Consider the following 27431-nt stretch of genomic DNA (forward strand, 5'->3'; position numbering starts at 1 on the left):
ATATATCCTAAAGATGAGGTTAAAGTGAAGTAAAGCCACAACAGTGTTCTGTAACCCTCCCCACAGCCAGCTAATTATTAAATGACTGTTTCTATAGATTCACTACACCCCCATCCTTAAAATCTTAAGTACTTCTTCAAACACAGTGTTTTAAATATGCTGTCCATCTGTTCTGTGGAATTCACCCAAAGCTTTGTTGGTAACAGAGGTGTGAACAGTGATGCATGAAGCATGAACTCCTGTGGCTGGCTTGTTGAATAATCCCCTGCAGCCTTTGTTTCACCTCATGCACTCCTTTACCTGCCTTAGAATGCTGCTTAGCAAATTGGCTCATCAGTTGGGATTGAAAAGCAGAGGAGAGGTTGCCTGCTCAGAGCAGTTTCTCTAAAGGATAAACAGTTCACTAGAAGGTTCGCATTGTAATTCCCCCTCCAACATGTGACTAGACACAGGTGACATTGTAAAATGCTATTACAGAAAAGGGACACATCTCCCAAATACAATCTAATCCTATGAGAAAGGAAGATTTTACTTGAAATACTTCTAATTCATAGCAGTGTGACATGGAAGGACAGTTGGGTGGGAAGAGACAGTTACCACATGAAAATAAAGGAGTAAAAAAGGAAACTATTAAGCTTCCTAGTATCAAACTTCACTTAAAAATCCAGTTTAAATTTGCTTCTAGAGCAAGTCTTCATGCCTTCTCCCTGCCCAGTGCTCCCTCTCTGAGCTGAAATCCAATACCAAGCCTGGTAAAACAAAAATAGAAACAAAAATAGAAATGAGGCTTGTGACGAGGGTAAAAAGGAAAAGATTTGTAGCGTTAAAGCCTTTTATGACTGAGGCAGCACAGATGTTATACATTTGCCCCAGCCCTGGTATCCTGTTTTAAAAACCAGCCACAGATTTCTGATTCACCAGTCACAAAGGGTGTACTTTTGTTGCCTGGAGGCCTTCCACTGCCTGGGAGTGTGGTTCTTCCCTCACTTCTTGACACCTCCAAAGGAATAGATCAGTGAACTGATCTGAGTTAAAACCTCTAGCAAAGCAGAAACAAGACTATTTTTAACTTATTCTCTGTTTCATTTCACCATGCTGCTCCACAGACAGCCCAGCTGAGCGTGTGGTCTGAGGGGAAATGGACTTGTATAAGACATTTGGGAAACAGAAAACCTTTCAGATACCGCTGTCATTAAAGTCCATGTTTGATGATACTCAGCTTGTGACAAGGCAGCTGCTAAGACCTAGAATCCTTCTCACTGCAAAAATATCACTGTTTCTTTTGTGATGGCATGCTGAAATAGGTGGCTGCCACACTCCTCTCACCACAAAGGGCACAAGTGACACACACATACTCTTCTGCTGCAAAGCCTGGAACTTCCCCTCTGAACAGTGATTGCAGGGGTAGCACAGGTATGCTTAAATACATAGGAGATAAGTGATAGCCACAATAATATTGTATAAGGAACATTTGAAGTCTTAGTATATAAAAATTTTGTTTAAAAGCTAATCACAGTATTCCAATTATTAATTACTACTGGACCAACCATTGGCGTGTCTACTGACTGTGCAGACCCTTAGTTAAAATATAGAATAAAATATATATAAATTATGGCTGATGTTTGGGTACATCAACTAAAAAGAAAAGACTGCTGCTAATCTAATGTGGACAACACAGGCAATGTCAAGAGGAGATTGAGGAACACCAGTAAAGTTTTAGAGACTTTTCCTTTGAATGTTCATTAAGTTAAGACTCTATTAGAAAGGCCCTGGAGCAGAGACCGTCTGAGCTCATGTTCAGGATAAATACTCTGTCACTTCCTTGCAGTTCTGCATCTCAACCCTAAGGTAGGTTGTAGCCTACCCAGACAAAAATGTACTAGTGTTTCTTAATATGCCCTAACTGAAAAGAATTTCAAAGTTATTTTATCGTAATCACTACATTTTTACATAATTCTTCACATTATGTTGGTACATTAAATATATTTTAACTTCATTAGGGCATTTCTGAGGCCTTCTTCCTACCACTTCTCCTGACCCACTACTGGCTACTCCTTTCATTGTGCCAGTATATTTCTTAATGGAGAAGAGGAATAAAAAAATTTGGTGAGGTGGATTATAACCCAATAATTGTTGATTAGATCAAGAGGGACAAAGTCCGACAGTGAAGGATAGAACAACTGCAGCAATGCAGGGATTGCTACAGAAATTGAACAATAATACAATTTCCCACCAATTTGGCTAGTTTATTATTTCCAGAAGGAATTTCACAACCAGGCTGTTGACCTTGCAGTCCTCTAAAACCACACGAACAGACAAAAGTATTTTAAGCTGCTCAGCAAAGGTTTGACATAGAACTGAGACAAACCAGTTTCCCACTGCAGTCCTGATGTCCCTGCTCAGGATCTGTGTTCACAACATCCACCAGCAGTGGTTTCTCCAGCTGTGCAAAAGTAGGGATTCATCCAGGGAGGAACACAGGGGTTCTAATTTGGATGAGTAATTGTGGGGGTACCAGCTATCGGTATCTCTGGGTCTGGATTGAAGGCACTTGAGATGGTAGTTCATGTTTGGACTCAGATGTTTATTATTTCTTATCAGTGAAACAGTCTCACTACTGTGAGTTCAGCAGCTTTTCATTAGAAGGCACAAAATGGCTCGCAATCTCTTGCTACAAGGTTTATTAAGACTAAAGTATCCAATTAAGAACTGGCACCTAGATTATTTTGCCTTTTAACCCAATAACTGATCTCAAAGAACCCCCAGTGGGGACTTTTCTGCCCAATTACAAAATGCCACCCAAACCCATGAAGAAGAAGGAAGAAGAAGCATGAAAAAGAAACCTAGGATGACACCTGGTGCCCTCCATCTTGCTTCCATCCACAACATAATAAAAATCCCAAAACCTAAATTTCTCACCAAGTGATACACCTACACTACTCTCTATAATCTACTTCACACTTTTGTAGATTCTCATCTATCTTGAATTCCAGGAAACTTTGTCCATGAATGAGGTCAAAGCCAGTGCTCCCCTGGGGGTCAGGGCATCCCAGAGCAGACAGAGAAATAGTCCCAGTGCCCTGGGTTTCCACAAGTAATCACCCTATCAACAGGATAGTTTTAATCTGCACCAGGGGAAGTTCAGGTTGGACATTAGGAGGAATTTCTTCACAGAAAGGGCGATTATTGAAATGGGCAGCCTAGGGAGGTGGTGCAGTCACCGTCCTGGAGGCGTTTAAGGCAAGGCTGGACACGGCACTTAGTGCCATGGTCTATGGACATGGTGGCGTTTGCTCATAGCTTGGGCTCGGTGACCTCCGAAGGCTCTCCCAACCGAAGTGATTCTGTGATCAATCAGTAATAACTGATCCCGGGTGATTATGGGGATGTTTCGGAAGACAGAAGTAATTTCCGTGACAGGGGGATGCTGAAGCAGTCGGGCTGGACCAGCGGTGCCGAAGTGCCCCCGGGTCCCGCTCCCCCGCTCCCGCCGGGCCCCTCACGCCCCCGGGGTCGCTCACACGCTGGGAGGCACCGAGCTCCCGCCCCTCGGCCACGCGCACGCGCGGCGCAGGGAAGCCTCGCGAGAGGAGGGCGAGAGGAGGGCGGGAGGCGGTGGCGGTGGCGGCTCAGTGCGCGCCGCAGGGCCGCCCCGGTGTCCCTGCCCCGCTGCCGGGCCATGGCGGCGCCGCCCGCCTCGCCCGGCCCCCGCAGCCGCTTCGAGCAGGAGCAGGACCGCGCCGTCCGCGCCCTGGTGCGCTGCGTGACCAGCCTGCCCGAGGAGGAGCTGGGCGGAGAGCGCTTCCAGGCGGCGCTCAATTTCGCCTGGTCCAACTTCAGGTCAGCGGGAGCATGGAGGGTCCCGGTGCCTGCCGCGGGGTGTGGGACGGGGCCGCGGGCCCGCCCTGAGCCCTGGCTGGGGAAGCGCCGGGCGCCGTGTGCGAGTCTCTGCCGCAGGATCAATGACTGCTGCTCCGTCACTTTTGGATCTTGATCTTTTAGGGGTTTTCTCCTGCTCTGTTAGAAGGTGCCTTTCAGCGTGTTCATTTAGCCGCCCGAACTTTGTTGGAGGGAGATACGTTATGGTTGTGTATAAAGAGCAAGTGAGGAGGACTCTGCCAAACGGAGATAAACCTTCTGGCTGAGAATGCTGTGCTGCTTGTGTGAAAGGTTATCAGTCTACAGGAAAAGAACGTGTTTGGTGTTATTTGGGCTTGCCAGAAACATGGTCTTTATTAATTTGTAATACGTAGTAGCCCTTTAGACTGCCACCCAAAATGCCCTTACTCAAGTTTCACACACAGTTTTCAGTTATCACAGTTACTGTTCCAGTCTGTTCTGTCCGCTTGACTCGATGATCCTTGTGCGTCCTTTTCAGCTCAGTGTTCTGTGAAAGCTGTGAAACTCTTACACGATGAATTTCCAATTGCACTTACAAATGGCTCCCTCTGTGAAATTGTATGCAGCTAGTGGCTAATCCATGTAAAATCAATGCTACATTACGTTTTTGATGCTGATTAAGTGCTTTTTTTGAGGAAGCAGTAGCATCGCATCTGCTAACGCTAACTATTAGTAGGCTCAAATAAAATTATTTTAATATGCAATCTGACCTTCAGTTTTTGTCAGCTATATGCTTGTGAAGCTGTGTGCTCTTTTAGATTGGGGAATTGTTGAGCTTTTATTTGGATTTTTTATGTGTCAAGAAAACAGAGGGGGTGATGCAAAGTGAACAAGAAACTTTTGACAGGGAGGGTTGGGAAGAGGAAGGCTTTTTTCATGCCAGAATTGTTGTCCAAGGAATGTGCATGGAACATCAGCCTGAAATTGTCTAGTATTACGTTTGCAAACAGTGAGACCTTAGATTGTAGCAGAAATTCTCCTTAGTTTCAAGTTTGTGAAACCTGTGATTTGTATTGTTAAATTTCTTGATGTTTCTGTGCTGTGCTTCTTGGATCCACCTATTTATTTCCATGAGCACTCAAGTCGTCTTCTATTCATGTTGTTCCCAACTTGCCTAAAAAAAAAGATCCTTTTTTTTGCATGTATGTTAGACATTAATTAAAGCTTTGGGTAACAGACTAAATAATTTTCACTAAAAATTTCCCTGCAGCTTAATTTTTTTTTCAGGACAGATTCTTGGTTTGATTTTTTATTGTCTTTTCAGTGTGATATTCTAAATCTTCCAGTTCTTACACTTACCACCATTTTGAATTGATGATTTCCTATGTAAGCTAATGTGCTGTAATAAATTAGATATTTTCTTAAAGCTAAATGCCATCTACTTAGAGCTATATTTTATTGTGCTCTTATGCCAAATCCCTATACACAGTTGAAATCAGACTAACATATCTGTAGTTAACAAAGTCTTTTTTCTTTTCTATAGCATGTGCCTATCTTCATCCTGCAGTGCTTCTTACTAAAAATCCTTGTTAACTGCCTTACAGTTTCACGTTCTATTCTAGTTTATTACCTCATTTGGCATTGAGGTGATTTCATACTGTCTTTTGAATTTCAATCTATTTAGCTTAACTGTTGCTCATGATTGGGATTCAGCAGTTTTCATTTCTGTCTGTGGTCCTGAGAATTTTATCACTTTCTATCACCTGTTGCTGGAAACATTGGTTTGGTTTTGAGGGCATATAGAGTGTCTTGACCTTGTGCTCAGTGTTGTCACATCTTATTCCCTGTTTTTTAGTTCTCTGTATCTAAACAACCTATTCATAGACTAATTTAGTCTCCAAAATCCATTTTACTTTTCATAGGTTCTTGTTTTGTCCCTATACGTATATATACCTTTGTTGGTATATCTGTCTTTATTTTTGATCATACCAGAGCTTATTTTTGATCAAGCTCTCTTTTCACTTAGACACTCTCCCTTATCCTTTGTAAAAAGGAGCTTCTTTTGGGTTTAGAGGCCTTCCCATGTGTGTGTTTGTTTTGCCTATGCCTGCAATGCAGGTCCCAAATAATTTTGTCCATTTGACATCAATGCCTTTGACAACACAGTTCTTGATCTCCTTGCTCTACTTGACTTAGCAGACAGCATACTTTAATTGCTTAGTTTGCTGGTACAGTAGTAATTTTCCATTCAGCTTAGAGTGCTGGTTAGATGTAACCTGTATTCAATTTTTTCTTCTTTTCAGGCCAATTATATTTAATCTTTCTTGAGCTAAGAGATGTCAAAATTGAATTTTTTTGTTGCTTAATGCTGTTACTGAACTAAGTGTGCATTCTTAAACTAATAATGTTGTCTTCATATGTGTAAATCAGCTTTATTTTCTTCTTTAGCTTCCTTTTAAACATATTCTAATACAGATTTCTTACACAGATTTCACCGTTTTCTTGATGTGAACAGTCATAAAGTAGAGAGAACAATAGAAGGGTAAGTTTTATGTCTATATATTAATAATGCATTGGTTATATATACGTTTTTAAAAAAACTTTTTGATACTATTTGTGTTATTAGAATACATGAAAAATTGGTAATTCATTCTGACCTTGGAAAAGCTGCAAGCTGGAAAAGACTAACAGAAAAATTTCTGAACTTGCCCCTCCCAAGTACTGAAGAAACAAAGGTATGTACATTGCAATTTCCTTGTTCTTTTTTTCCATCCCTCTTGCATTTGCACCGACAATGGGAGCTTCAGTTGTAACGTGTTGGAAATTTCAGGTGACTTAGTGTGGAATCCTCAGGATAAAATAGGTAGCAGCAACCACCATCTAAACCCCCACGTTGCTACAACTTAGTAGTGGGCTTTGGAGTTGCTGTTCAGGTCATGGATTTCTAGAAATTAAAAAATTTGTCTTCGGCACATAGAGTTTCATGATTTAAAGTGCATGATCTCATTGCAGAGCAGGTGTTTTAGGGTCAGCATTGTACAAATGCTGCAGCTGGAGTCTAGGTGAATCTGGATTCCTGTCTGTACTAAAACAACAATGAACTGAGCATTTCTTATTCTTTGCCAATTTTTTTTACCTTAAGTAATCCATCTGGGTGTTTTGGTTTTGGGGTTTTCAGTTGGAGTGCTCCTGTTCTGTAGCTTCCATATTGAGACTGGGTGTGTTTCACCATTGATGCACTTTGTATCAAATCAGTTTAGGATATGGAGTGGATGAATATGGCAAAAGTTGTCTCAGTTTTCTCTCCAGTGTGGCAGTGTAATAATGAACTGGATCTTAGAAAGTTTCTCCTGTTGGGAGATTTAAGCTTCTGATTTAAGAGGCGGTGCTCCATATAATGTTGTTCTTTAATAGAATCATGTGTTCTGAGCTGCAGTCTGATTATAATTCTCTTTGAACTGACATTTATCTTTCTTTGGATGTTCTAGGTTCCTTTTAATTTATGCGGAAAACCCAGGAGCCCTTAATAGCTTACACATATTCAGTTACTATAGTGTAGTCTCTAGATTTTGGAAAATGTACCTTTAGTATTGCTTGTTTTGAGATATGAATGAAATTAAAACCAACCAAACCAAACACCCAAGCAAGCACTTCATACTTGAATGTTCCAAGTATCCTAAGATTTTTTTATTTCCTTTTCTTCTTAAAAATGCAACTGGGGTGTGGCTGGACATAGATTAATCTTGTTTTTGGGAATTTAAATGGCATTTAGTTTTTAGCAGTGACACATAACTGGGAAGATTAAGTATTTATTGGTTTCTATGGCTGGTAAGTGGAACACCAGCTCACACATGTGGTTCTGTCAATGACCTACTGGTTTTCTTTGACAAAATCAGTAATGTTTGGTAGGAACATGTTATAATCTTTGTATAGTAGGTGAGTATCATGCTGCTTTATCACGAATTTGAATATTTTTTTCTAAAATGCAACTGGAACTCATTCCAAATCACCTTTGTGTGTTTATGAATGTGTGAAAGATTTAGACAGCAGAATGTCTAGATGTGAAATGGCTGAAGATCTTTCTAAATTTACAATGAGGCCAAAGAAAAATCTCTTTATAGTAAGAAATGGTTGTACATTGGTAAACAGATTTTAGGGAACGGACAATAATACAAATCTCTGGACCATACCAGTGTTGGCAGAGTATTCTAACCTGATGGAAGACCTCTGTTTCACAACTACAATATTGGAGTTAAAGATTCATCCTTATTGATTTGTGTAGATTTTCAGATCTGAGAAGATAATGTGAAAATGATATTAAAATGTAGTGATTTTAGCCTCTGTTTGAAATAATTGGCCATGTGAAAAAGGAAGCTAAGACTTGGTTTCCTACAGGCCCATTACTTGTGTCCTTCCAGTTCATCCATGTTTATGTGGCTGTCCATTATCCCTTGTCCTGAGGTGACTTCTTTCACCTTTTCCATATTCTCTGATTATTGGCTCAGTAAGAGGCAGTGTATGCTGTGGCTGCTTTTGAAGGATCTGTATACTGATTGGCTAATTAATAGGCAGAAGAAAATGGGTAACATTCAATGACATGTTGCAGATGTTATTTTTGTAATTCAGGACTGGGGAATGGGAACTAATGGGGAGCATTCCTGCATAGGAATAGGCTGACTTTGTTACTAAGCAAAATCTTTTAGACCGCTCACAGACTTGCTTTTTTTCTAATGTGTTTTAAAGACGGATACACACTATTCCATACTGTCTCTTCTGTTGTGTTTGTCTGATTCACCATCCAACACCACCTATGTGGAAAAACCAAGAGTCAAAGAAGTGGGTAAGTTTGCAAGATGTTTATATGGCTAATGAAAGATACAATCTGCAATGCAATCTGACAAGAAGAACATTTTTCCTTTCCATTTTATAATCTCCTTCACTTCACATTGCTTTATTGGTTGTCTTTATAATTTATACATTTTAAATAGCTTGCAAGTCTTTCCTACCCCTGTTTATGTTGCATCACTTAAGTTTTTCCAGCCACTGAAGTACCTTGGGAACTCTCTTTGACTTTTACAACTATCACAAACAAACCTTCTCCACCCGTTCAGCAGTGCTTACATGCTCAAAGACAGACAGTGGATTTCTATCCTGAGTCTCTGTCTTGCACCTCAATATTATATCTCTTGAAAAAGTTTTGGTGATGTAAATTCCTACGTTTCCTACATAATCAAGGAAAGGGAGATACATTTGAAGGTTTCCAGAGGGAGATCCCAGCTGCCTGCTTTCGAAAATAGGACTTTTTCACTCAGTGCCTGAGAATGAGGCTTGTGCTTGAGTGGATACCATCCCCCATTTGTTTACAGTGTTGTATGATAGACTGAAAGAAGAATATTTCAGACTAACCTAAAGAAAATCTTGCATCTTAAGATTCCTTTTTGAATGATCTCTGCACATTCCCTCGGCGGTGTTTTGAATGCACTTTCAGCCCATTCCAGGAATGTGAATATGAAGAAGTTATCTCAAACAACACTAATTACAGTTGAGTAAGCTTCATGTTTAAGATATCATATGTTGTAAGTGTGATTGTTACTTTGAAAGTATCACACATCACATCATGGATATGTGGTGTCTTTTTGGAGAGTAAGACAGTTCTTGGTTTATGTTGTTTACAGTCTGGGATCCTTGTGCATATTTAAATTATACATTTAGAATGTTTCCATTGAGCTAAATGGGACTTCCTAGTCACAATAAGTGGTGTGCTGCATTCTTGCATGTTTTTCCAGGATTGAAGTGTAGGGTAGAGTAACATAATATAGTTAAATGTGCTGATGGCACACTGTTGCATATTTTGAGTGTATAAGCAATAAAGCAGAGAATTAGTAAGTGATATACATGGTTGATACGTCGCAATTTGTGTCATGTTCCGTAACCTTGTTAATGGAACAGTGGTGTAACCTTAAGTGGCAGGGAATGTCTTTAGGGAATGTCTTTTGTTTTAGCTATAGACTATCAAGATAATTTTAACTTCAGAAGTGTTTCTAGAAGAAAAGAAAGAGTTATGTGGTACTTACTATTTTTATATTTATATTTCTCTTAGAAAAGGAAGAAGAATTTGATTGGGCAAAGTATTTGATGGAAGGAGAAGAAATTTACTTTGGCCCTGGCGTAGATACACCAGTAAGTAATTTCTTAAGGTAAAACCCCAACTGTATAAACTAGTTTGAAGTGTGTTAGAGACCTGATTGAGTTGTCCTACTTTGTATGCTCTGCATGTTGATTCTTGCAGGATTCCCCATGAAATAAGACAGACACCAGCAGAATAACAGTAATAAAATACTTATGTTTTTCACAATGTTTTGACTTAGTCCTGCAATTAAACTGTCTGCTTCTGCTGACCCTTGCTTCTACCTAATCAGAGCTTGCTGCAGTTCTGTGATCTTTTCCAGATCTCTCATTATTAATGAGAGACCTCTGATTATTAATGTTGTGTATAACTTAAATCATTCTCTGTTAGACAGTTATGTTAATCCTAGTGTCCTAAATTTACTTTATAGTGTAAAAAAGAATAGTTAATGTTTGGTGGGAATAGGACCTGAATATAGATGTGTCTGCTATGTTGTACTGAAGTGTCCTGGTGTTTGTTGTACTTCATAGGATTTGTCTGGAGAAAGTGAAGAGGAAGAGGACACTCAGCCCTTGAGTAGGGAGGACTCTGGTATTCAAGTAGACAGGACACCTTTAGAAGACCAAGATCCAAATAAGAAGGCAGTACCTAATGCTTCCTGGAAAGGTTAGAATAAGCTGTAATTCTTCTGATATAGATACTAAAATATAGCAAGGCAATACAGTTTTTTTATTATTCTTTAGCAAGGTATTGTGTTACAGATCTATAAGTGTAATATACGATGCATGTTACTGTTCATTACTAATTTTTTTACAGTAAAGAAACAATATGGAAAGTTTGATCTGGTTTCTGTTGGTGCCAATGGAGAAGAATTCTGTTCATTCCTGTGGAAATTTACATGAATATTCCAATATAGAAATGAAAACTTAGAGTTAGTGTAGCATGTAGTTGGATGGATATAATGTAAATTTTTAAGTATCAGAAGGCTGAAACAAAATTTATTTTCCTACAGAAATACTTGGCTCATTTGCAGGTATTAAATGTTTCTTAAAAAAAAAAGGTTTATTTAGTTAAAACACCAGTGGCTTTCTCTTGAATACCTTCAGGGAGTATTAAATGTAGCTGTATTCTTTTTCATAAAATATTGTGGGGTACAGTTTACTTGGCACATGACAACTACATAGTATATATTATATGAGCAGTAGCTATCTAACTGGGATTAGGCAAAGTCCTGTTGGCAATTTTAGAAAATTGTCCTGTTCACATTTTAGAAAAAAATGTTTTAGGTAATGTACTAAATGTCTAATAAAAAGGAATGTAGTGATAAAGTTGATGACATTTGGCAGTTTATTTTTTAAGTCAGCCTATTTTTGTATATAGCATTTGAGAATTGCCTGAGACAGAAGCATTTTTTGAGAAAAAATTGGAAACCATGTAAATCTTCAAGCTTAAAGAATCATATATCCTAAGCTGGAAGGGACCCTCAAGGACCATCAAAGTCCAGCTCCTAGTCCTGCACAGGATCACCCCCAAGAGTCACACCATGTGCCTAAGAGTGTTGTCCAAACATTTCTTGAACTCTGTCAGGCTGGTGCTGTCACTGCTTCCCTGGGGAGCTGTTCCGGTGTGCAACTGCCCTCTAGGTGAAGAACCTTTTCCTAATATCCAACCTAAACATCCCCTGACACAGCTTCGCCATCACCTCAGGGCCTATCACTGGTCACCAGAGAGAAGAGATCAGTGTCTGTTCCTGCACTTTCCCTCTTGAGGAAACTGTGGTCCATGGTGAGGTCTCCCCTCAGTGTCCTCTTCTCCAGGCTGAACAGACCAACTGACCACAGCTGCTCCTCATATGGCTTCCCCTCTAGGGCTTTCACTGTCTTTGGGTAGGCCTCCTTTGGACACACTCTTATAGCTCTCTCTTATATTGTGGCACCCAAAACAGCTCACAGTACCCAGGTGAGGCCTTACCAGCACTGAGCAGAGCTTATTTTTTAGGACTTTTACAACATTTGTGAAATGTGGAATTTCTGTGTCAATGAGTTTGTGCGCAGTGGTATTAAATTCCCAGTGCAATAAAGTGTAAATGGTTGTAAATGGTAATTCATTTGAAAAGATTTGTGATTCTGCAGCTGAATGAATAGGCTTATTAATAACTTTTTCCTGTGTTTTGTAAGCATTTCCTGCACAAATAAAACCACCTTGCCGCCTGTCCTGTGTTTTCACAGTTGCTGAGCCTGATGCCCGCAGCTGGCTGGAGCAGCACGTGGTTCCTCAGTACTGGACAGGAAGGGCTCCTCGCTTTTCACATAGTTTGCACTTGCATTCCAACCTGGCTGCAGTCTGGTAAGAACACAATATCACTTACATGTTCCTTCCTGGCATACAATGCTAAATATTGACTTTTTTAAGCCTCTTTAAGATACTATGGCTATGACAATTCACTTAAGAACAGAATTAAAGGGGTGCAAATTATTAAGATGATCAAATTATCTGCTTTTTCTATTAATAGATTCTTATCCTTTTATTTAGGTTTTATTAAGTTTCTCATGTCAGAGAGGGGGGATATCATTTTTTAAAGACATGAATCTTACTGTTGAATTTTGTTTGGCTTGACCCTTATGAAAGTCTCTGAGGACCTAATATAGGTGGTTTGTAAGTAGTCCTGGAAGTGAGGAGTCCCCTAATGTTTAAATTTTTAAAACGTTTTTCGTGCCTCCCTTACAAAGTTAAACAAAAATTTTGTGTGGGGAAGGAACTTAAAATAGTATTTTGGCATAATCTGCCATGGTCTTGGAAAGAAAATGAGAATTAAAAATAAAGGGGAGTCTAATTCTTTCCTGTTCCAAATTTTGATGTGTCAGTAATGAAGGTCATTAGCTTTGCCCTTGGTTTTCTTAATTTAATGAATTTTTTAATGAAGGAGTTATTTTAGTATAAGGTGGTTGTCTAGCCAGCTATGAACCACAATTTGCAATGAATATTAGAAAATGGGTAACATCAATAAAGCAACACTGCTTCTGCTGCAGTGTTGTTAGGAGATGTATGTTTTACATATATGTATGGTATATAACTAGTATTACTTAATTTGAACTTTGTGATTTTGAATATGATTGCATAACTTTTTCCACTGATGATACCGATGAGTAAAAATACTGAAAATGTAAATAATCATTCTAAATTATAATATACTTCACTAAAATATGAAAAGGTGCTGAGGAAGGTTTACAAAGAATTGCTTAAGACGGGATCATAAGAGAAAATTCTTCGGTGGCTATGAAAGTTTCCACTTCTTAAGTAAACTTGCGGGTTAAAGGGAGAATTTTCTTTTATGGGTTAGAGAAACTGGTATTTTTGTTTTTAGCTTAGTATTTTTTCTAGAAAGTAATGATAAGATTTCACAGCGCTGAATGAGAAATAACTGAATAGAAATAACTGAATAATTTAAAAAAAATCCCCAAACCTACAACCTCCCTCCCTCTCCTGCCTCTAAAATAGTGGAAATGCAATACTTCAGGCATTTGCTACTTAATTTCTTATCTATGTAAGATGAGATAATATTTGGTTATTTCCCACTGTATCTTGCTTAGCAATATGAAAATAAACTGTGCTTTTTTGATATACTTAAAATGTCCCTATGCACATTGAATCTGCTCAGATGTGAGGAGAAGAAAACTAAACCTAAAGATTATTGCTTCATTCTTACTTTCAGGTGATTCAGCTGTTATTTCAGCCATTAAGTTGTTTTTACTTCCTTTTTTTCTAAGGGACCACCATTTGTACACCAGTGATCCTTTGTACGTGCCAGAAGAGAGGACACTGGTCACAGAAACTCAGGTTATACGAGAAACTCTTTGGTAAGTGCAGCATCACAAAGCTTGCATTTTAACTTTTAGTGTTTCTCTCAAGGAGATGAGAGGGCTATCTTTGAAGATGTCTGAAGAGGGAATTATTACTGAGCTTTTAATTTACACTGTTTCTGACAGTAAAGATGCTGCATGTGTTGTTTACCATTTGAGGCACTCGAACAGGTTGTCCAGAGAAGTTGGTGGATTCCCCATCCCTGTCAGGTTGGGTGCAGCTCTGAGCAACCTGGTCTGGTGAGAGGGGGTCACTTCATGGCCTAAAGACTGGAAATAGATGATCTTTAAGGTCCTTTCCATTCTGTGATTCATGAAGAAGAAGGTAGCTTGCTACTTTTTTTTGGCATTGATTATTAAAAGTCTAGTTGTTAAAAAGAACCTATTTGTTCTTATCTTGTCCCTATAGATTTATAAAACAGTGTCCAGTTTTAGAAAGCAGGCTGAGTCATCCTATATCTGGAAATCATCTCAACTGGAAAGAAACTTTAGGAAATAATTACTTCATGCCAGTGTTTAATTGTTTTGGTTCTGGCAACAACTTACAGTACCAATAGCATCATACTTGATCTGAGGTCTCCTGTTACTCAAAGAAAATAAACTTTTAAGCAAGGGAGAGCTAGTTCTTTTATTAATTACATATAAGTCCATTAAGGGAGAAAATTACTACTCTTTTTGTTTCTTTTCAAGGCTACTTTCAGGAGTGAAAAAGCTTTTTATATTTCAGCTGAACGATGGAAAAGTGACTGTGCGGAATGATATTATTGTAACTCATTTAACCCATGTAAGTTGTTTTTGAATCTCAGAGGAATATGTCATTAGAAAGTTTGTGGGAATTTGTGGGAATAGGAAATTTGTGGGAATAGGAAATTAAAGTGCTTGTGGAAATTTCTACAATTTTTCTGCATATTTCTACAGTTCTGTTTCATCTAAATTGGAGCATCTGGCTTAATAAAACTGAATGGGCTTTTCCTATATCTGAGAATGTGATGAAGCAATAGCAATTACAGAATTTTATAATATTTTAATTCATAAAAATAATATTGTAATTCAATTTATGAAATACAGTTTTTGTTAGATGATTCTAAAAGGTTTTTTTTTTTTTGGTTTTTTTTTTTTTTTTTTAGAATTGCCTGAGATCTGTATTGGAGCAGATAGCAGCATATGGTCAAGTTGTATTTAGACTACAGAAGTTTATTGATGAAGTGATGGGACACAGCCCAGAAAGCATAATGCATGGAACAGTTTCCACTCCAAAGAAGACTACTGAAGCCCCATTCAGAACCTACCAAGCTTTTATGTGGGCTTTGTATAAATATTTTATTAGCTTTAAAGAAGAACTTACTGAAATTGAAAAATGTATAATCAACAAAGGTACAGTGCAAGGAAAGTTTTACATGAGGGAGATACACAAATAATTAATACTGACAAAATTTGCGTTTTTGTTGGATGTTATTTTATGTATCTTGGGTTTTTTCTTTTATTTCCAGATAAAACAGTCACACTTTCTATAGTAATAGATAAGTTGTCTCCCAGACTGGCCCAGCTGAAGGTGCTTCACAAGGTGTTCAGCACAGGAGTAGCAGAAGTGCCACCTGACACTAGAAATGTTGTACGAGCATCTCATCTGCTTAATACCCTCTACAAAGCTATTCTGGAATATGACAGTGTTGGAGAGGCATCTGAGCAAACGGTAGGGGAAAAAGAATTCCTTCCTTAATAGAACAACACACTAGAAATAACTAAATTAGTTACTAGATTTAGTAACTAATGCATTATTGTTTTTTAACACGAGTTCACTCAACCTGGACGAAAATGGATTTATGAGAGTGTTTTCTCTCCACAAGAGCAGTGTTTTCTGAGGACCGAGGGGAAGGACTCTGGAAAATCAGGGGCCAGGAAGCTGTTTTGAAAGAGGGAACTTTGGAATAGCTTTCCCTCCTATTTCTACAGCTGCATGATTCAGTTGATGCTGAAATGTGGGGGTTTGGATTTTTACAGTAACTTGATTATACTATTGAAGATATGGTTGATGTCATTGTAGCCTTTTGTTTTCCTGATTTTGATGTTATGAAAACACAGAGTGTTTTCATCCCTTGCTGCTTCAGAGATGTTAGGGTGAAAAGATACTGTTTGGATTTGTGATTACAAGAGTAACAAGGGGAACCGTGAATAATGCAGGCTTCCATTAAAAAAAAAGCTGCCATTTTTATTTTAATGTTTTATCTTTAAAATCCTTTAGTGTGGTTGTGTATATGTTACAAACTGATTACACAATTAAGAGATTAGGCTTCACCATATTGCTTTCAATGTTTGGTATAAAAACACTCAGCCAGTTTTTTCTTTTTTCCTTTGAATTCAGGTATCCCTTTTGTTCTCTCTCTGGGTTGAAACTGTGAGGCCATACTTACAGACAGTGGATGAGTGGATAGTCCATGGTAATTTGTTTGATCCTGCAAAGGAATTTATTATTCAGAGGTAGGGATGCTTGATACTAGACACACATAATGCTATGCAAGTAAACCTGCTGTAGAACCTAGGGCAAAGGGTAACAGTAAAAGCAGGTTTTCACATTTGTAATTTTGCTTAATAACTTCTTAATCATACTTAATCATAACTTGTCTCAAACTTCCCATTAGGGAAATTACATAGATATGGATCTCTATCACATATTGTTGTAGAGTAGAAATCCATTATTTTGTGTTTTTTCCATCTATAGTAAATAGTGAGCAGGCTGACTTGGAGTGTACTGACTTTTTTTAAAAGCAATTAACCATTTTTCAAACCCAAGACATTTGCAAAAATTACAAAATTTGCTTTTAAATTCTTCTATTAATCTTAAGTTGTTATGAATCAAATGCTATTTGTAATTAAAATACTCATTGCTTCTGACTTGTGGTAAAGTTAATATGGTGTCTTAAATTACATGTGCATACCCTAAACATTACTTGAGCTATTAATTTTTGTTCTGTTGCTATGCTACATTTTGTTGGTCCCTTTTTTTGACAGCTTGGAGGGGAAAGTGAATATAGAAATTAAAGTTCTGGCTTGTAATTACAAATCCATTTTTTCCTATCTGCCAAACTTAATTGAACCAGTGTCTGTTAACACATGTTGAGGTGAGCATGAAGACAACAGCTCTAGCAGTACTATTGTAATTATTCCTTAGTACCAAAGATCCTTAGCATCCTTATTATGTCCTCTTTTTGTGATTCTCTAGTTACGTTTTCAGTGCTACCAACAGGGCTGATCTCAACTTATATTTATGCTTCATTTGAATTGTCTAATTCAGGTTTGTCCATCTGACTTCAAAGACCAAACTGAGTATCTGATGTAAACAACAAAAAAATCCAAAGTGAACTAAAAATTGAGTTTCACCTACTCTAGAATTTTTCAGCTTTCCTAGTAGTAGTTATTTCAGTTTGAGGTTTTAAATACTCACTCATCATTTTGACGCTAAGAATGTATGCTTCTTTGAATAGTTAACATCCTGAACAAATTTAATTATAATTGCTCTATTTGACTTGCTCTTGGGGTTTATTTGTTTGTACAGTTGTTTTATCTCCCGTGAGCTAGTTGTTTATCCTTTTCCTAGACAGTTTGCAAATAGGGATGAGCTAATTTTACACAGTTTTGAAAATACTTTGTGGCTGTTCTAAGAGACAGGCAAAGTACAGAACAGAGAGGATACATATCCTCTAGTAACAAAGTTTTCTTTTGGAAAGGAAAATACTCAAGAGCTTTTTATTTCTTTGCAGAAACAAAAACGTTCCAGTTAATCACAGAGATTTTTGGTATGCTACCTACACGTTATATAGTGTGTCAGAAAAGACAGAGAATGAAGAAAAGATGAGTGATAATGCCAGTGCCAGTTCTGGCAGTGATCAGGCCCCTTCAAGCAGACAGCACACAATGGTTTCTTTTCTAAAACCTGTGCTAAAGCAAATTATTATGGCTGGAAAATCCATGCAGCTATTGAAGAACCTTCAATGCAAAGACGGTTCTCCACAGCAGGCTGCATCAAGAGGTGAGATGTGAGTTTGTACACCATTGTGCCTTAGGCTGTCTAACAGTATGGGTGTATTTTTGGTAATGGGCTTCCCCTGGCTTTAGAATAATATAATACTCTGTGGAATGCCAGTATTGTGGTTGGTAACTTCAGGTCTGATGGAAAACACTTCCAATCCAAATGAGTGAAAAGAGCAAAGGGAATAAAGTTGAGAGTTCCACGTTCTTTTTATTGCCTTAAATTTTTCACAAACTTCTTTTCATGTGCTTAGAAAACTATTTTTTTGTTATGAGACAAAATCAGCTTGTATGTTATAATAGTAAAATTGGTAGTTTTTAATAAATAATTGTTTTCCATTACTCAGTGGTTGAGTAATCTAAGATAGCATGTGGAATTTACTTTTAAAGCTTACTCATAAGTAGATCAAAGATATTTGGATATCTAGGATATTCATCTTGAGTGATTGTAAAACATAATACAACATTATAGCTAATGTTGGGTTTGGGGGGTTTTTTGCCTTTTTTTTAAGGAAACAAAATAATTTTTTTCATTTTGCTGCTTCTTCATGTTTAAAAATAGAGGTAGTTAAGTTATTTTGGAGACTCACTTCAGTACATACTGAAAGATTGTCAGGTGCTTAAAGTTAATTGCCTTTGCACCTGAAGTAGAAAGTTGTTTAACAATCTCAAAAATATTTGATATTTCAGATACCCTTTCTGCCGTGCATTTGACCATATGCCTGATGTTAGGCATTGAGCTAGTCCTATGTATTTAAACATTTATTTGAAGGTATTTTATCTGAATAGAGATCTAAATGTAGCATTTTAAAAATTAGCTTGTGAATGTTGGACTGTGGAGTTCTTTCAGTTGAGATGATGTTTTGTGCAATGTGTTGCCCAATTCAGATGCTGAAAGGAAGAGTTTATATAGGCTGTTCCTGGAATCTGTGCAGTCTCGCTTACGGCACGGGGAGGAGTCTGTCCCAGACATTATTACAGAGCAGCAGGCCACAAAGCAGAGCCTGATAAAGATGCAGTCCATAGCAGAAAGACACTTGGAACTGGATGATGTCCATGACCCACTGCTGGCTATTAATTTTGCCAGGTAAATGAATGATCTTCCTGCTGTGTTGTTGAAAGCAATATTCAGCCTGGTGACATTTGGTAGATCACATTTTCATTACTGCTGCTACTGAAAACAAGCAAGTTCAAAATAAAGGCAAGCACCAACAATCAATGACAGAAGCTAAATGGACACTCTGCTTGTGCATTGTTAAAGAAAAACAATTAAAAACAGTCAATAATGTGCTACCTGCAGTTGGTAGCTTAGAAAATTGGGGTAGTCTTTATCATAGCAGGCTTTTAGCAAATAAGTGGTTTAATAGTGAATGCCATTGTTAAATCTGAACTTTTCAATGAGTTTCCTTGGTTTTTGTACACAATGTCTTTGATTTGCACCAAGTATATTCTTAGAAGAATGCAGCTTCAGTTTTGCTGTGCTTAAATCATTTAACTGTAAAAGCCTTCCAAAATTCACATTACTTGCATAAAAATTCTTCATTCTTCATAGTGAGGGAAGTCCTATAGAGAGTATAAATGTTTTGGAAATTAGCAGGAAGGATAAACTCTAAAAATTTTATTATGTGATTACAAATAAGAAAATAGCTATTTATGTTTTTACTAAATACTAATGGTGTATTTACATGTTTTAAAACTGACCTTAGAAAAGGAGGAACTTGTTTTAAAAAAATCATAGCTAGGACTTGGTTTCCCTTGCTTATTGGGACTATTCTAGTTGTCAAAATTGCTACATTAATTTAATATCTAGCTCATTTAGTCTATCCTAGCAATAGCTGCTATGAGGTGGACTTCCTCTTAGAGTAGTTACAACTGGCACCTAGCTTTTTAAAGAATATTTGGTGCAATAATTTGATGCTTTCTTTGTAAAAACAATTAAACTTGCCAAATGTGTAACATAGACACTTTCTTCCCATCATACAATATTACAGATAATATGTTTTTCGGGAGTGTGCCTTAAGCAGATATGTGATTGTAGAATGCTGTCCTCTGTGGTACTCTCATGTCTGGTGATACACAAACAGTATGATGGATTACCTTATAGGCTGGATACATGCTCTGCTTATAATCAGCTTTTATTGCCCTGCACCATATATTTCAGAGCAAAGGACCCAATTTATTAAAATCCTTAAAGGTAAGAGATTGTTTTATACCTTTTATGAATAATGAGCCTTCTTCCCTAAATATCTTGTTTTATTTTGAAGATTGTATTTGGAACAGAGTGACTTTCATGAGAAGTTTACTGGTGGGGATGTCTGTGTGGATAGATCCTCAGAATCTGTGACCTGCCAGACTTTTGAACTGACACTGAGGTCTTGTCTTTATCCTCACATAGACAAGCAATACTTGGAATGCTGTGGTAATTTGATGCAAACTTTAAAGAAGGATTATAGGTAAGAAAGTAGATTTCTTTTTCCTTAACTTTGTTTTTTTTATTACCAGTGGTATGTCATCACGAAAAGAAGCAATTCTGTGTTGTGTTTCTACTCCAGTTTGATAAACAGCTGTAAAGTCATTAAGGAGAAGAGGTATAATATCTGACACGATAGACTCTTGGGTGAAAACTTGGTCTAGCATGAATCAAGAGCAAAGCTGTCATTTGTCATCAGTGGATGTTTGGTGGGGATATTATTTCCAACAGTATTTCTTAGTAGTGTTGTCATTTTAAATTCATTTCACGGAGAGGGACAGGATTTCCAAACTCTGCTATTTCTGAGAATTACCTAGCCTCTAAGATATCTTCCAGTGAAGTCAGTGGAGCTGTTAAAGCTTACAGGGAAAAATGCCTTGGTTAAACAAAGGATTCACTGTAGATTTTGTTATGTTTGTATTCAATACTGAGTTTTTAAGATTTTTGTTTCTGTAACAGTTGTGTTTTGTATTCAGTTGTATGATGAGACTCAGGAAATGTTATATGTTTCTCCTGTTCAGGCTTGTAGAATATTTGCAGGCAATGAGAAATTTTTTCTTACTTGAAGCTGGAGATACCATGTATGACTTCTATACATCTATTTTTGACAAAATTAGAGAAAAGGAAACTTGGCAGAATGTTGCTTTCTTAAATGTTCATCTACAAGAAGCAGTTGGACAACGATATCCTGAGGACAGTGCAAGGTAAAGTGCAAAATATGCTTTAGTTACGTTTCTTTCTCACTTAGCTGTATTAATGTACTTCACTTGCATAGCACAATACTAATTATTGTGTACTCATAAAAATATGTTTTAATGAAGTTTTGAGCTGTTCTCCTCTTTTCTACTCAAGTCCTCCAGATTAAATCAGACAGTTAATGGTTAGCAGTGAGAAATAGAAGTTAGTGAAACTAGCTACTCATCTAAAGCAGATTCTCACCAATTATATCACCTGTTTCCTTGCATAGGTTGTCAATATCGTTTGAAAGTGTTGATACAGCAAAGAAGAAACTCCCTGTCCACACCTTGGATGGTTTGACATTGAGTTACAAGGTAGAGTTAAAATGGCTGCAGTTCTTACACTTACAGATTTGAAATGTTGTATGAAACTGATTTACATTTTCTATCTTTATTATCCTCTCCTCCTCCTAGGTTCCTTGGCCTGTGGATATAGTTATAAGCTTAGAATGCCAAAAAATTTACAATCAAGTTTTTCTGCTCTTGCTGCAAATAAAGTGGGCCAAATATAGTCTAGATGTTCTACGGTTTGATGGTAAGATACTTCATCAATGAAAGTTTCTGTGTATTAACATATTCTGTTTTGTAGTCTAAGGATATGATTAGTCTTCTGCTTTCTGCAGTAAGTAGTATAAACTAGTTAGTATTTTGATTCATTCTATAAAATAATAATCTATTTTAGTGTCACAAACTACATGTAGTAAGCTGGGCGTGTTTTTCACTTCTTTCTAGCGTCAGGGACGGCTCCATTCATGCATCCCCTTTGTCTCTTTGATTCACGTCTAGTTAGTTATATTGGAAACTTGCTACTTCATTCTTTGCTGGTGAAAGAAAGTCTGTCTACCACACCCTAATGTTTATGTATAGTCCTTTTTATGAATAATACCTTGTAGACAATTTAAGAAAACAAGATGAAAAAAATACTCTATTTGAGGTTGAAAAACAGTAAACTGTTGGGGGATTATAGAAAGATTTTTTTAGTATTTTGTTCACCAAGTTAATGTTAGAATCTTCCTGTCCCGTGTAAAGTGGATATAGACTTCATGTCTTAGAAATATAAATTAGGAAATTGATGGGTTCATCTGTATTTTGAACATCAGCTAAGTAATTATCTTCCTGAAAGGATATGGTTTTTTACTGTTTAAACTTTATGGGTGTGACTTTTTGTTTAAGTCTTTTCCCAAAAAACACAACATTCTTGCTTTTCTTTTTTTAAGAATTAGTCTCTGCTGCAGAAAACTCACAGGTGAAGGAAGGAACTTCATTAGAACAAGGAACACTTGCTGTATTTGGACCACAAAAAGAAAGTATAAAACAACAAATACATCGCATGTTCCTCTTAAGAGTGAAACTTATGCATTTTGTCAACAGCCTGCACAACTACATCATGACTAGGGTTTGTCTTATATCACGATTTCATTTATCTTAGGAGCTTGTAACTGTAGATGAAGTATTCCTTTTCCTTTAAAACCTAAAAAAACCCTCTCAAATAAAAAGCAAAATGTAAATATCATGTCCTTTCCGCACATGTTTCAGTTTCAACTTGGCCATTTTAAATCAGTAATTCTAAAAATGCTGTTGAAGTTCTACATGCATGTGATTGATCTTTGGGTGTTACTGATTCTTTTGCCTGTTTCTCCCAGTTCTAGATGACTTAAGTACAGTAATGTAAGGTGAGGTTTCTGTAAGGCTGTAACTTAAAAGCTATTAGGCTTATAAAAGTGTTACAACAGATATTTTAGTTGGATGGATTCTTCTCAAAAATCTCTAGTACACAGTATATACATGACTTTCTAAATTCAAAGGCAATGCCTGTAGATACATATCTGCTCTATTATTGCCTTTTTTGCTTTTAATAAAACTAGTATATGCTCCAGTTCAGCCTCTCTCAGGATAGTCATTGTGTCCCTGTGTAGTGGCAATATATCTATTTCTGTGAGGAATGTTGCTGTGTAGTTCTGAGAAGAGCTTGAAGTTTTGCTATTGATGGTAATTTGGAGGCTAATCCTAAAATTTGAGAGGGAAGAGTAAATGAATCATGCAATTTCAGGCTCTTTAAAAATATATTGGAAGAGAGTCACAATCACTTGTGTACAGCATTGAATTTAATAACTTTGGTCTTCTTTTTAAGATTCTCCACAGTACAGGCTTGGAGTTTCAGCATCAGGTAGAAGAAGCCAAAGACTTAGATCAATTGATAAAGATTCATTACAGATATCTATCTACGATTCATGATCGCTGCTTACTGAGAGAAAAGGTGAGTGAAAAATTAGTATATTTGGTGTACTGAGTTATCAGGACAAAAAAGTAGTTGTGTACTAATTATGCAGTCTGTTTTGCAGCATATATACACTAAGCAATATATAGGTACACTTGAGGAAGTAGCTTTTCACACTGAGATCCAGTTTCCCTTGCTGTTCTCAGCTCAGTTCTATCAAGGAAAAAGGATAAAATTGAATTGTTTATATTGGGGACTACATGACTTGTTTGTTTCTAGAAGATGGGAGTTTTTGGACTAACCAAGGCTTGTTAATGTTAGGAGGATTATACATACTGGTATGTATAGCTTTGTCACCTTTTATCCCACATACTGTCTGTGCAAAGTCCACATCCAAGTAGTCAGCTGGGAAATTAATTGGAGAACAAATACAAACATCTTCACTTTGGAAGAATCACATTGTACTTAGGAGATTGTTTTTACAGGTTAGATTAAATGGCGTGTGAAGCCTTTGTATTGCAGTGTAATAATGAAAATTATTATGCTTAACAATGAATATCTGACTTACTCCTTGTGTTTTAATTATTTTAGGTGAGCTTTGTGAAGGAAGCCATAATGAAAGTGTTAAATTTAGTACTGATGTTTGCAGACCGTTGGCAAGCTGGTTTAGGGGCTTGGAAGTAAGTACACAACTAAAATTCTACATGGTCATAATTTTGCAGCTCTGAGTATGATTTTGTGCCCAGAACTGCACCTCCAGGTGAGGCTGCACCAATGCTGAATACAGTGGGACAGTCACTTCCTTTGTCCATCTGGCTGTGCTGTGTTTGATGCACCCCAGGATGGTTTTGCCCTCCTGGCTGCCTGGGCATCCTCCCTGCTCACTCCTGTTGAGTTCTTGTTGACCAGCACCCTCAGATCCCTTTTTACAGCCAGTTCTTTCCCCATTTATACTTCTATTTGTGCAGCCTGCTCTTTGAAGGATGGATCATGCTGGGAAAGTCTCCAAGGCTTTGTCAAACACTCAGAAGTTGATGTATGGTCCTGAAGCCAGCTGGTGTGGACTGGCTTACTTTATATTTTTCAGGACTTATTTTCTTTGGCACAGATGCTACTTAAAACTTAGATCCTACTCTCTTGTGACATTAGGAAGTTGCTATTTTTGGCGTGTTTTTCTCATTCAGAGTGTCAGAAATAATTTGTGAATGCTGTTGATAAAGACTGAAACTCAGGGCGTGTGATAGCATACTCTTAGCATGGAAAACATGGCAGGAAAAAGTCATAGCTGTTGTCATCTGTATCTTCTTGGGAGAGGGGAAAAAGGAAAAGGACTGACTGTTGTGAGCTATGTCTTCTCCCTTGACTGGTGAGTGCTGGCTGACAGGGTCCAAAGCAGAGTTCAAGAGATTGCTGGATAGTAAAGCAGTGTGGGTGTCCCTGTTTCACTGACTGTGTAGGTCCCCAAGGACCTCCAAAGCAGTAAGGACCAGGAAAGGCTCTCTTGCTTACAAACCTATGTGGGAATGATAGGTGTCAGTAGAATCACACAGCTCCTCCAAGTCACTGCAGAGATTTCTAAAATGATGATGAAATTATTTCCTCTTTGATGGTGCTCAGATGCTCCTGTCAAAATTACCTTTGTTTTTTAGAAGTAGCATATGCAGGCATAACTGAAGTATTGTTAGTTCAAGCCAGAATTCTATGTAAAGAGTAACTTTTGTCATTTACTGTGAAATTTGGTCATATTTTGAAGATAACATAGAGGCTGGTCTGTTAAGCATTCCTCTGTTAAACTGTTTTTTAGGATGGAATCCATAGAGAAGATGGAATCTGATTTTAAAAACTGTCACATGTTTCTTGTAACTGTTCTCAACAAAGCTGTCTGTCGAGGCTCTTTTCCCCATTGTAAGTACATGAGGCTTTTCACATACCTGAGCTTACACAAGTTTGCTAGGAATGTGTTCATGTTTTAATCTGTTCTAATGTTTGTTGGCACATTTTAAATAATCTCATTTTGTGAATCATGCACAGAGGGACACCAAGACTTCACCTCTTACTAAGTTGAAGTCATTATTTTTTTAGAGTATTTGTGCCAAGCTTTTCCATGACAGCTATCTTCAGTTTATCTGTTTACTTGATGAGGGGAAGGTGTGTAGCCAAGCAAGTGACAAGCAGTTTTCTAAACTAATGAAACTAAGTTCTGGGGGCATAGAAGAGCATTCTTTTTGTTGCTATTGGGAATGACAGCTGTGATATATCTTGAGCAGATAGGATTTTAGCATTATGATGCCTCAGCTGCAACTGCACTGGGCTCTTGGCTCTGCCCATCTGTTATAAGTTATTTCCTTGGCAGTAGAAACAGCAGAGGATGACATAGCTGTGCTTCTACTTACAACCTGGTATGAGCTTAAATTGTTCATCAGTGCCAGTTTGAGTTAGGGGGACAACTGCTCAGTGAGGTTGTGGGGCGTCAGGGTTACTGGGATCCAGATGGGTGTTCTCACAGGTTTCTACACCACCTGTGGATGTGCCGTGGGGACATGACTTAGTGGTGGACTGGGCAGTCTTAGGTTAATGTTTGGACTTGATTATTTTAAAGGTCTTTCCCAACCTAAAACCTGTGTTTAAAACAGGCAATATTTGCCATCACTGCTATTCACATCTACAAGAGCTTGTCTGCAGAACCATCCTTGAGAATGGCTTGGTGTATATAAACCTCCACAACTTCTTTTTTATGTACAACAGTATTGCAAACAAATGAGCTAATTTCTTACCAGTTGTTACCACGTGAAATAATGGGTAGCTGATGATGAGTGTGGTGAAATATTATCTGTCAGAGACTTAAAAAATGTCTTGCACTCCTGAAGTCCTAAAGTATTACAATTTAAACTGGTATCCTCTTAAAGGACAGAATTGAATATTGCAATAAATGTTTGCAGAATGCTGCAAATGCAAATATTAACTACATTTATATGGTTTGTTTCACAGTGGAATCTTTAGCTTTGTCACTGATGGCTGGCATGGAACAAAGTTAACACCCACTTTCACTGAATTAAGGAAGAACTGATAGCAGGATTTATGTTGAAATTTCTGTGTTAAAGAACCGTAAGCATTTTGCACTCCAGTTTAAAATGTATATAGCTAAATGTTGTTGGTGTTTTGGAGCTGTGTAAAATATTTTAAAATGTAAATAATGTACAGGTATTTAAGCGTGTTGGTTGTGGCAGTGTTTGTATAGGCTTCAACATCAAAAAACATGTATAGTGTAAAATGCATTCCATGTAAAAAATCTTACTTGAAAATACATTAAATATTTTTCATGCTGAAAAAATGAATGTTTTTTTTTTAATTATGAGTAATTGATGGTTTACTTTTTCCATTAATTTTTCAGCTGTGAATAGGTCACAGGGCAGTGTGGAGTGGTGTGACTCAAATCTTGGTGTTAGAAGGTTGGTTGAGTTAATTTTTGGCCTTTTTTTTCCTTTGCAAAAAAGCTGAGAAGCTTTCATCTTCTTTGCTTAGTTGTTCTTAAGAAATCTTTAGGAAGACTGTTACAAGAAGCTGATGTAAAAAACTACAAGATTAATTTATCAAAATGGATTATAGCAGAACATAAAACATCAGTATTTTTTATGTTAAATGTTCAAATGCTTGCTAATTTTAGTGGTAACTCTGGTCACTTTAAGTAGGATTAAGATGAAAGTGTGTAATGTATTAGTTGTGATGATTGGATTGTTGAGATGTTTCAAATTTGGTCAGATATGACTTGACCTTTATCCTTCTTCTGAGCCTTTTGCAAGCAAACATTTACATCTAATAGCTGATCTCCTGTAAAGCAGTAGATTGTGGTACAGAAGTGTACATTTCTGGACAAGTAAATGTGGAATTTGTTCTGCACGAAATGACTTGCCCTGTCTCCTCCCCTTTAAAGTTTCTCTGGAATTGTGGCATCAGTATACCTGCATTAAAAAAGAAAATCAATCATAGCTATTTACCTAATGATTTTTTTGAATAAATAAAAGGTTTGATAATTACAGTTTCACTGTTGTGTGTGTTTCTGCTGAAATTAAGTCAGTAGCTTAAAGTTTGAGATGTGTTTCTTTAAGGTAAATGTATGTTATTAGTGGGACTATGTGGCTCATTATAAAACTGT

At 37.4% G+C, this 27431-nt stretch overlaps 1 protein-coding gene across 2 annotated transcripts; it reads left to right on the forward strand.

The window, feature by feature from the left end:
* Positions 1–3658: 3658 nt before the first annotated feature.
* On the forward strand, positions 3659–27314 carry TUBGCP5 (tubulin gamma complex component 5). 2 transcript variants are annotated; one of them, XM_066545185.1, is made up of 24 exons: positions 3659–3840; positions 6329–6382; positions 6467–6575; positions 8584–8680; positions 9271–9381; positions 9941–10020; positions 10498–10633; positions 12196–12313; positions 13735–13824; positions 14518–14611; positions 14955–15201; positions 15318–15520; positions 16190–16305; positions 17586–17854; positions 18742–18940; positions 20118–20306; positions 20845–21027; positions 21291–21375; positions 21475–21595; positions 22278–22456; positions 23192–23317; positions 23870–23958; positions 25083–25183; positions 26267–27314. In XM_066545185.1, the coding sequence occupies exons 1-24, from the start codon at positions 3680–3682 to the stop codon at positions 26311–26313; spliced, it is 3204 nt and encodes a 1067-aa protein (XP_066401282.1). In that variant the 5' UTR covers positions 3659–3679; the 3' UTR covers positions 26314–27314. The 2 variants fall into 2 exon arrangements, with proteins under 2 accessions (XP_066401282.1, XP_066401283.1); XM_066545186.1 differs by lacking the exon at positions 9271–9381.
* The last annotated feature ends 117 nt before the right edge of the window (positions 27315–27431 follow it).

This window comes from Molothrus aeneus, chromosome 2, assembly GCF_037042795.1.
Source record: "Molothrus aeneus isolate 106 chromosome 2, BPBGC_Maene_1.0, whole genome shotgun sequence".
Taxonomy (NCBI): domain Eukaryota; kingdom Metazoa; phylum Chordata; class Aves; order Passeriformes; family Icteridae; genus Molothrus; species Molothrus aeneus.

Bases quoted from the DNA above. Each gene is read 5' to 3' on its own strand.
- TUBGCP5 (XM_066545185.1), top strand. From the start codon at position 3,680: ATGGCGGCGCCGCCCGCCTCGCCCGGCCCCCGCAGCCGCTTCGAGCAG. The intron at 3,841-6,328 runs GTCAGCGGGAGC...TTTCTTACACAG, and splicing joins TTCGCCTGGTCCAACTTCAG to ATTTCACCGTTTTCTTGATG. The intron at 6,383-6,466 runs GTAAGTTTTATG...TTGTGTTATTAG, and splicing joins GTAGAGAGAACAATAGAAGG to AATACATGAAAAATTGGTAA.